At 35.0% G+C, this 11,260-nt stretch overlaps 1 protein-coding gene across 4 annotated transcripts in view; it reads left to right on the top strand.

Annotated features, from left to right (window-relative positions):
• Positions 1-11,260, top strand: part of LOC106879046 (apoptosis-stimulating of p53 protein 2) — a 90,697-nt gene that overhangs the window by 69,457 nt on the left and 9,980 nt on the right. For all 4 annotated transcript variants that reach the window (XM_014928467.2, XM_014928466.2, XM_014928464.2 and 1 more), the window contains 2 exons: positions 3,647-3,846; positions 5,782-7,611. In XM_014928467.2, coding sequence (XP_014783953.1) covers positions 3,647-3,846; positions 5,782-7,611 — 2,030 coding nt within the window. The remainder of the gene's footprint in view (positions 1-3,646; positions 3,847-5,781; positions 7,612-11,260) is intronic.

The following is an 11,260-nucleotide window of genomic DNA, read 5'->3' as shown; positions in this document are numbered from 1 at the left end:
TATATATATATATATATATATATATATTGTACACACACACTGATGTACATTTTTTTTCTGTCTTAAACTGATGTATATAATGTTGCGTGTGTTTGAGGGTGCATGGTCTAGTGGTCAGGGTGTGCACTCACGATCACAAGATTATGTTTTCAATTCCTCGACTGGTTGGTGCATGGTTGTGTTCTTGAGCAAAACACTTCATCTCATATTTCTCTGCAATCACTTTGACACCTGACATGTGGTACACAGTGCACCTGTTCAGACAACCTCAGTTTAAAGGAGGTAGTAAGTTAATGTACAGCACATACATTTGATCTCTATTAACAAATCATTTGTACTGGTTGTTCAGCAAAAACTGAACACTTGTATGTTATCTTTGACAGGAACTTCCATCATATATATATATGTGTGTGTGTGTGTGTCCGTGTCCGTGTCCTGCAACATCGCTTGACAACCGATGCTGGTGTGTTTATGTCCCCATAACTTAGTGGTTTGGCAAAGGAGACCAATAAAAAAAGTACTAGGCTTACAAAGAATAAATCCTGGTGTCGATTTGCTCGACTAAAGGTGGTGCTCCAGCATGGCTGCAGTCAAATGACTGAAACAAGTAAAAGAATATATAAAATGTGTGTGTGTGTGTGTGTATACACACGCACATATCTCTATGGCACATATATAACCTGTGTAATATGATTTTTGGAATAAGTATATCTTATCCTTAGATGTTATGCAAGACAACTAAAAACAGGTTGGCTTCAAGCAGAGCATCAAGCATAAAACATTGCTTCAACCAGCTCTGTCCAACTTATGTCAATATGGAAAGGCAGATATAAAAATTATGTTGATAATGATGGTGATGATATATCCATGCATATACATGTATGTATAAAGAAAATAATTATTAGTATGGAAATGGAAAATATATGGATGTAAATCTAGTTAGCCTTGTATCTGTGATTTTAGTCTCTCTGGAATAGTTATCCTTAGAAACATTGGTGGCTAACCACAGATAGACAGTCAGGAATCTAATGCTCGGAGAAGGATCATAGGAAAGAAAATATGGGGTTGTGAGAGGACATGTTTTGGTCAGGTGTAAAAATAATGAAGATTGCTTAATTGTATTATTTCTATGGTTAAAATTGTGTCTAAGAAACTCATCTTTTTATCAATGTTCAATGGAGAGTATGTTAAAAAAAAAAAAGGCATGGGCTGTGTGATAAGAAGTTTGTTATCCATCCACATTTCCTAGTTCAGTCCCGATGTGTAACACCTTAGGAAACTGTCTTCTACTATAGCCTTGGGTTAACCAATGTCTTGTGGGTAGATTTGGTAGATGGAAATTGAAAGAAGCCACCATATATGTGTGTGTGTGTTTTTCTGTATGTTGTTTGTCTCGCACCACTGCTTGACAACCGGTGTTAGTGTGTTTACATCCCTGGAACAGCAGTTCAACAAAAGAGACTAACAGAATAAGTACCAAGTTTTACAAAAGAAATAAATACTGCGTTGATGTTTTTTTTTTACTAAGATTCTTAAAGTTGGTGCCCCAGCATGGCCACGGTCTAACAACTGATGAAAGAAGTAAAAGATAAATGATAAAGTCACAATGTAGTTTACTTGGAAGAAATATTGACAGCAAAGAACCAATTGTTACAAAATGGTTTTACTTTTTTATTTTTCATGTCTTCTGAATTATTTCAGTTTTCTATCTTCTGTGTATAACACAGTTGCTATTATTGATGTTTGAAATTGTTTCAATATTATACTGAGACATGAAAGAATAATTCATGTCAGTGCTTAAGTAACTAGATTCAGTTGTACCATTCTCCTCTTTTGTTATTATCTTCTTCCATTGGAGATAATGGTATAATAGAAATTCATTGACAAAAAGAAAAAAAAAATGAAATGGTTGTACCATTGGACTTGATATATAATACTCAGCTTGCTTGTGTCTGCCTGTCCAACAATGGCTTCTACTCCTACATCACAGTCAAGATGAGCCAGTTTGGGAGTTGCTCTTTTGTTGGTTGACTTACTAGAAATAGGAGCCAGCTCTTCTAATTATACACAGTAGTGTTGGCAACGGGAAGGGCATCCAGCTCTAGAAAATCTACCTCAATAAACTGTGTCCAACCTATGCAAGCATGGAAAAGTGGATGTTAAAATGATGATGATGACAGTTTTAAAAAGAGGACTCATTGGATAATGTAGTACTAGACATGCAATATCTTGTGGAATGGTCATAGCTGGAATACTTTTATTCATAAGTCTGCTTAGTCAAAGCTGACCTGGAGTTCAACAGTAACTTCACAACTGGGTGTTCAGAAGTAGCAATGACATTCATCTATTTAAAAATATTAATTGCTCTTGCAATATGCAAATATATAAATTTGCCAATCCTATTCCACCCATCTTACAGCCCTGGTAAATACATGTACAACACTAATAATCAATAAAATAAATATTTCTCTTTAATTATCAATAAGAAAATTAATCCTTTAGTGATTGTGACCTTTTAGCAACCATCATCTCTTTTGTTAATTTCTTGTCACATAAAGCAATTTCATTGGTTGTGACATGCATCTCTCATATATTATGCACTGGATCACATACCTCTTTCATAGCTGACCTCTAGTCAGGTATGGCTGTGTGTTTAAGAAGTTCACTTTGCAGTCAATAGTCTCTGGGTTCAATCCTTTACATTACCTTGGGCTAATGCTTTCCATAACCTAAGATTGACCAACACCTTATGAGTGAATTTTGGTTGATGTAAATTCTATGCAAGCATGTGTGTGTACTTTACATGCATATATATATGTGTGTGTTTGCCAGCATGGAAAAGGGTATGTTAAATAATAATAACGATGGATTGTGTGTGTGTGTGTGTGTGTAGAGGGAGAGAGAAGAGTAGAGAAATGCAGTAAAAGTTAACAAGAGGGGCAGGATGAGTGTACATACTAGGCTGGAAACCTACAACAGTGCTACAGTTCACAATGTAATAAAAAATAAAAAGTAGTGTGAGAATTATTGAATTTTGTTACGTAATCAAATATTCATTCGATCATCTCATCAGCTTCTACTATTCAGTTAGTGAAACTGGCTTAACAGCGTTATATTGTTTAGTCATGTAGTTACTAATTACAAGTTACATAAGTTTTTACTACTTCTCTGTTATAGATGTGAAGCAGTTATCTTTTGTATTATAATATCTCACTTAGCGATGATGTGCAACTTAGTTCTCTCTTTTTTTTGTCTCCTCTTTCTTTCCCCTATTTATCCACCTATCCACCCACATTCACCCACCTAGCCATCCAATCGTCCATCCACCCGTCATCCATCTGCCCATTCATTTAGCCATCTTTCCATCTGCCCATTTATTTAGCCATCTTTCCATCCATCCATCCAGCTATCCATCACCTACTAATTCCTGTGTAAAAGAACAATTACTATGTTCTGTTTGATAGTTAAAAGGACATCGTTAATGTGATAATATCATAGAGAAAACATTTGTTGGGAACAGCCACTTTCCCAAATTATCTTCACTGTATAATGAGAATATTGATAACATTAACTAAAGTTTTGAAACTATGTTCTACCACATTATAAGTGATTCTTCTAAATAACAACCATTGATTTATGTCTTCAGATTCTGAACTGGAATCCATAAAAATTCTATTCACTGAGAAAGAAAAAGAATTAGCTTTGGCTGTAGCCAAGGTGGATCAGTTAACAAAACAGCTTGAGCAGATACGAATTGGGGCATTTACAATAAATGGTAAGATCAATCCAGATCACCCCAACGCCATGGCTGCCATTGAACTGGACAAACTACGGAAGAAATTGGCGGTAAGTTAAATATTTTACTTTTCTGCAAGTTTTACTTTATAGAATTAACACCCTGTTTGATGGGTGGGTCACAACCTAATATTCAAGTACAGAATGCTAGGGAGCCTTAACAAGAGGAAACATATCAAAAGTTATGGAGGTCTACTTGCCAGGCAAGTGATTTGATCTGAGACCATGTGTTGAACCTAAACTATTGCAGCATGAACAACATGTGTTAGTCATTCAAAAATACATAGAGATTAACTTCACTTAAGCATTTATTGTTTGTAACTTGATGCAATGAAATGTTGTCAATGACCAGTTCACAGTTTCACACAACAAAACCTGTAACACCATATTACAAACAAATATTTAAGTGAAGTTAGTAGTATTTGTGTGTTACTAAATGGCTAACAAGTGTCTGCAATGCTGCAATTGTCATATCACAAGTTGTCTTCTGTATTTGTTGATGTACTTAGACATTAAACTGTATGTGTATTCGAGAAAACTACCTATCATTATCCAGGAAATAAAGAATAAAGATGGTGTCAATTTGTTGAATGAAAATCTTTTGCCTTTCTTTCCACTCTCAGACACCCTTTATATATATATATATATATATATATATATATATATTCTCTTTATATACCACACTAAAGTTGTACACTTAAAACCCAAAGGACGTTTCTCTCTGCCTTCTCTCAATTTGCTAAAAATTCAGATGAAATCATCCTGTAAACACTATATTAAGAGAAGGACAAACACAATAGGTAATGTAGTTGTAAATATTCCTTGAAAAGAGATGATAATGGCTGGATTGTTTTTCATCATAGCTCTAAGGTTGACTTGACTCTAGTCAGCAACAAAAATACATGAAATATGAAAGAACTCTTCTTTTTCACTGGACCTCATAATCTGCCTATTCATTTCCCTTCTTCTCTTCAAAATCAAATCAGTTACTTTCACTTATGTAAATCTACCCTTCAAAATATTTAGAATGACACTTAAAATTGATGTTTTTGTTTAGATCCAGGTCAGTTCTGATACAACAGACTTATGACCAAAGATGCTCAAATCATCATCATTCTGTCGTTGCTAAAGTAGGAATGTATCCTGGGTACATGTCTCTTTCCTTCTTTATGATGGTAAGGTGTGATACGAAGATGTGGTTTAGAAGTTCTCTCTTTGCCAGAAACAGAATGCCTTAGTGGATGCTGTATTATTATGAAGTTTGCTTCCCAAGAAAATGGTTTTAGGTTCAGTCTCACTGCATGGCACTTTGGGCAAACGTTTTCTACTGTAGTCCTGGGCTGACTAAAGCTTTGTGAGCAGATTTAGTTGACAAAAACTGAAAGAAGGTCATTATACATGTGTGTGTGTATACACACACATAAGGGTGGATAGACAGGGGTCTTAGTGTCTCCTTGTCTTTATATTACATGATGGTTTTCAACAAGTAGCACAGTCATACAAGCAGTGTCCTTTATTTCTTATATTGTGTGATGACATATCCAGTCTTGGTGAAATATTACCTTACTTGGAAACAGTTGAGGGTGGATGACAAGAAGAACATCTGCCTCAACAAATTCTGTCTGAACCATGGAAGCATGGAAAAGTAGACATTAAAACAGTGTTGATGACAAAGAGGATAATGATAATGATGACAGTAACAATGGTGACTTCTGAGTTCAAATCATGTTACGGTCAGCTTTGTTTTTCATCTTGAAGTTAATAAGTACTAATCAAGTACTGGGATCAATTTAAATATGTTTGTACCCCTGTCCTAAACTGCTTTTGCTTGTGTTTATGTTAGAAATTATTATTATTGTTATTAGTAACTATAACTAGTTGTAAATGTTGTGAATATCTTGTATGAAGTTGGTTATTTATTTAGATATGTCTTTTACTTGTTTTCATTAAACTAATATTTGTTCTAATGTTCTGTTTACTATATAGCTGCACAATAAACTGAATGAACAACAAAGCATCAAGATGAACAACCAGCAAGATTTGTTAATGAAAAAGAGGCGAGATGTGAGTCAGATGGATAAACGGATAGCAGAACTTCAGTTGAGATTGAAGAAACGTTTAGCACAACAATTGCAGCAGCAGCATCAGAAATCTAACAATGCTGGGCAGCAAAACAAGGTTCGACCAGCCAGTAATGTGGCTGCAGTTGAACCTTACCATCACGCTCCTCGCCATCAAAATACATCAGTTGATGAAACGCATTCTGATCCGGCATTCAGCAAGGAAAAACCGAAATATCAATCATTGCCTAGTACTATATATAACAATCAGGAAAATATGTCCATCAATGAAACACCTGTTCCTGGTTTCAAAAAAACAAAACCTGATGATGTTATTGAAGACTATCAAATCCCTTTGGTTGTATCAGTTGATAAATTTCCAACCAACGATGGGAATAACAGCGGCTCTTCTCAGTATCCTAACAAAACAAAACAGCTAAGTCCTTCAGTGAATAATGATACTCCTCCTAAATTCCCATCAAATCGGCTATCCACAAATATTTCTAACTTTCTTCCAAAACCATTTGGAAGTACATACAGTACATCAATGTTGTCTGGCCGAGGAAGCAACTCGTCTCAAAGTAATGTCATCCCAGATGAAGTGCGGCAAGATGGCAGTGGTCAAAGTTCACCTGCTACTAGTGAAACCTCTCAGAACGGTATTATGGTTCAGAATTTAAGTAACTTTGTGCCTTCTACTAAAAGCAATAGCTCGCAGTTTACCCAAGCAGATACTACTATTCCATCCAAGCAATTTCACTATAGTTCTCCAGAATCAAACAATTGTGACACAACTGATAGTGTACAGAAAAAACTAAATGATAATTTACCAGTCACATCAATTAATGGCCCTACGTATAATGGTTCTGTAGATTATAAAAAATCTTTCAATTTACCTCAAAGTGAAACTTATGATGATATGAAAGAAAGCAAGCCAAATGCACAAATATCACCTACAATAACTAATGATAAGCTAACTTTGATGACATCCACCTCTAAAAATATTACATCTGATTCTGGCCCTACTCATTCTGTGAATACAGCACCAAGTAAACCTCAGTATGCTTCCAATAGTGTTATTGAGAATACCTACATGACACGACCCGTTTTGCCTGAGAGTCATTATGCGGCTTCTCTTCATCATGCAGAAAGTACACATCTGAATGGTAATCAGGGAGGTCAGGTTTCACAAACTGACCATACATCATCTGGTTTCCAAAACAAAGTAAAATCTATTTCTCCTTTGATTTCGTCAACATCAACGCATCGAGATCTGGCATCTGATAAGGGGAGTTTCAAAGCAAATACTCCAAAGAATATGCGAAGAAAACATTCTGAGTTTGAGCATGAGGAGTATGTGAAGACTTTGAAAAAAACAGCTGATTCTAGTCGGTCGGTGTCCACTAGTTCCATTTCGGCAATTTCGCAATACAAACCTGATACTAGTGATTACACCTTGTCTAATGATAACCGACATTGGCAGATAAATGGTGAAAACATTCCGGAAAGTGTAAATCAAACTTCCTCCTCCAATTCTTCTGGAGTTAGCAAAGGAAACCAACAAAATAGTAGCAACAATAATACCAACAGCAACAAGTTGAAAGGACCAGCAACTAAAAACTTGCCCAAAAAGTCTCTTTTAAAGACCAATGGTTCCAAAGGTCACTCAAGAAGAGTATGTTTTGATCCACTTGCTCTTTTGTTAGATGCATCACTAGAAGGAGAACTTGGACTTGTTATGGAAACTGCACGTCGTGTAAGTTATAAGTTACTGCATTGTATCCTCGCTTTCATTTCTTAGTATTTCATTTTGATTATTTAATTGTATTCTAAAAGTTTATATTCTTATGAAAGACCAGGTTAAATACTTCAGTCTTTACTTGTCCATTGACACACAGCACATATTTTCCTGGTATCCATCCCTAATTTTTTTCAACCTTTACAGTAACTTGGGATTTATGAAAGTAAAGCTGTTTATTACTCGGAATATATGAAACAAGGGCTAACTAAAAGTCTGAATACCAACATGGAACATCATCATGTAATATCTGTTTTCCATGCTGACATGGGTTGGACAGTTTGACAGGAAACTGGCCAGCAAGAGAGCTTCCCAGACTCCAATTGTCTGTTTTGACATTGTTTCTATGGCTGGATGTCCTTCCTAATGCCAACCACTTTATGGGGTGTACTGGGTGTTTTCTACATAGCACATGGGTGCTTTTATGTGGTATCAGCATGGATTCTTTTTACATGACGCTGACACCTGATGTTTAGAGCAAATTTATGAAAATGCTTTTGACAGGTATAGTGCTAAGAAGTACTTTAAATTGTCCTAATAATGTTTTCTTTTATAAGTATTAATAACAATTTTACTTGTAGTGTTGCATTATACTATTATGTTGTTGTTGCATATTTCCCATTGAGTCCTTATATGGTTACTACTTAAACTATTCAGTCTATAAGGGATAAAAATATTAATTTCAAATTTTGGCACATGGCCAGCAATTTGAGGAAGTGGATAAGTTAATTACATCAACCCCAGTGTTCAGCTGGTACTTATTTTATTGACCCCAAAAGGGTGAAAGGCAAATGAAATGATGCTAAGCATTTTGCCCAGCATGTTAACGATTCTGCCAGCTCACTACCCTCGAATTTTAAAATATTTCTTTCATGATCCAGATATTCTGAGATATTTCAGAACAATGTCTTGAAGATTCTGATTATTTCTCTCTTTCTCTCTGCTTTTCATCTCTCTCTCTCACACACATTCACACACACACACCGACACAAGGCCACCATTTTCAAAGGAGACTGTGATACTTATTTTATGGATTCCCACATGAATGACTTGCTAAAGTTGGTTTAGAACTCGGAACAAAAGCAACAGTATTAGCTTTAATACTGTAGTTATGCATTATTTATTTCTGTACCCATTCTTACAGTCACTGTACTAATTAATAATAAATAGTATTAATACTAATAATTACTATTTCTAATTTAGGAATAAGGCCAACAATTTTGAGGGGAGAGGGCTAGTCAGTATCATTGACCCCTAGTTCATGACTGGTTCTTATTTTATTATCCCTGGGTGAATGAAAGACAGAATTGACTTTGGCAAGATTTGAACTCAGAATATAAAGAGCTAGAATGAAAGCTGGAAGATATTTTTTCTCTGTGTCTAACAATTCTGTCAGCTTGCCACTTTATAACTGTTTCAAGGCCAGCATTTTTTTTTTTTTTTCCATATAAAGAAGTTAAAAAAAGGTATTAGTTGATACCATCAACTCAGTAATCAATTGATACTTGATTTTATTGATCCCAAAAGGATGGAAGGCAAAGCTGACCTTGTGGGATTTTAACTCAGAACAAAAGAATCAGGAGAAATCTCACAAAGCATTTGTTCTGATGCTCTAACATTTCTGCTAGTTCACTCAATATTAATAATCATTTCAAATATTAGAACAAGGCTAGCAATTTTAGGAGAGTGGATAAGCTGATTGCATCAACACCAGATTACAATTAGTACTTATTTTATTGACCCTGAAAGAATGAAAGGCAAAGTCAACCTCGACTATATTTGAACTGAGGACATAAAGACGGACAAAATGCCACAAAGCATTTTGCCTGGTGTGCTAAAAATTCTGTCAGTTCACCATGTTTATTATAATAATGATGATAGACTCTCTTGTTGAAGATGAGATATGAGTGTTCAGTTTTTTGCCAAATGACTTGCTCAAAGGATTTGTTCATAGTGATCAAATGTATGTGCCATGCATTAGCTCACTCCCTCTGTCAAATTGACATTGTCTGAGCAAGTGCACGTTGTACCATGCATCAGATGTTGAAGTGATCGCAGAGCAACGTGTGGTGAAGTGTTTTGCTCAAGAATACAATGCATTTGTGAGTGCTACACCCTAACCACTAGGCTATGCGCCCTCAATAAATAATAATAATAGTAATAATACCTTCTACTAAAGGCACAAGGTCTGAAATTTCTGGAAAGGGGACTAGTCGATTACATCGACCTCAGTGCTTCACAGGTACTTAATTTATCAACCTCGAAAGGATGAAAGACAAAATTGACCTCAGCAGAATTTGAACTCGGAACATAGTGATGGGCAAAATAATGCATTTTATCCAGCCGCTAATGATTCTGCCAGCTCGCCACCTTCAATGATGATGATAATAATAATAATGAGGATGATGATAACAACAATTGTAGATGTTTTTCTTTTTAGCTTCACTAAATCTAGCAATGTCTCAGCTGAGGGAAACCTAGAAAATATAGTTGGTAATCTAATCCATATGCATATGTCATGTCTGCTTATGTATCTAAAGAAGCTGCTTTCAGTATATACATCTGTAACATAGAGGTATGGTTTTTTTTTCCTCTCCTCTTCATTCCACAAAGTCATGAATGTTGCTGTTGCTTCCGCTTTAATGAATATTTCCCCCTTCTTAATAAGGGTTGATGGTAGTGGTTAACTTAGAGAGGGGGCCAGGGAGCATGTATTCTATGGCAGCTACAACAACCATCTAACTTGTGTCTTAAATATGATCCAATCAACCAACTCCCATCCCATCTTTACAAAATCCTTTTCTACTTATATCTCCATGTTATTTTATAATTTCTAGCTTGGTATTTTTGGTTGGTGTTGTGGTGGGTAATTATCCTATCATATTTCCCACTGACTTATACAACTGTTGTAGTGTGGTTCCTAGAGGATGGGGAAAAGATCCCTCAGCTGTTTGTTCTTCAAATGAAGAAATCATATACTAAAGAACACATTTTATCTTACGTTTACTCTAAATTCCTATAACAGCTTAAAATTCTATTATTAGATCATACAGCAATATTACAAAAAAAAAAAAAAAAGAATACCTTATTAAATTTCTTGTGTATGCAATTGAAGTGGTATAAAATGAAAATAGCCATTTATGTAACGTAAATGTATATACAGCATTGGACAGGCACGTTGCTGCAGTTTATTGTCCAAGATAAAACTTCATCTGGACACATTGTGTTTAAAAATACAATATATATATATAATATTGGAAGAAGACAAAATTCCCCTTCAGTATATTATTTCTAAACAGTGTCTTTTATTTTTTATCTTTTAATTCTTTACTCATTAGACTGCATCCATGCTAAGGTACCAACTTGAAGAATTTTTGGTGGGATGAATTAATCCCAGTTCAAAAATTTTCAAAGGCCGGTACTTACTCTCTTGGTCGCTTTTGCTCAACCCCTAAGTTATTGGGTCATAAACTAACCAATATATATATATATGTATATATATTATATATATGTATATATATATATGTATGTATATATATATTATATGTATGTATATATATATGTATGTATATATATATATATGTATATATCTATATATATATATATA

This window comes from Octopus bimaculoides, chromosome 7 (genome assembly GCF_001194135.2).
Source record: "Octopus bimaculoides isolate UCB-OBI-ISO-001 chromosome 7, ASM119413v2, whole genome shotgun sequence".
Taxonomy (NCBI): Eukaryota; Metazoa; Mollusca; class Cephalopoda; order Octopoda; family Octopodidae; genus Octopus; species Octopus bimaculoides.
This window is presented reverse-complemented; position numbering and strand designations above follow the sequence as displayed.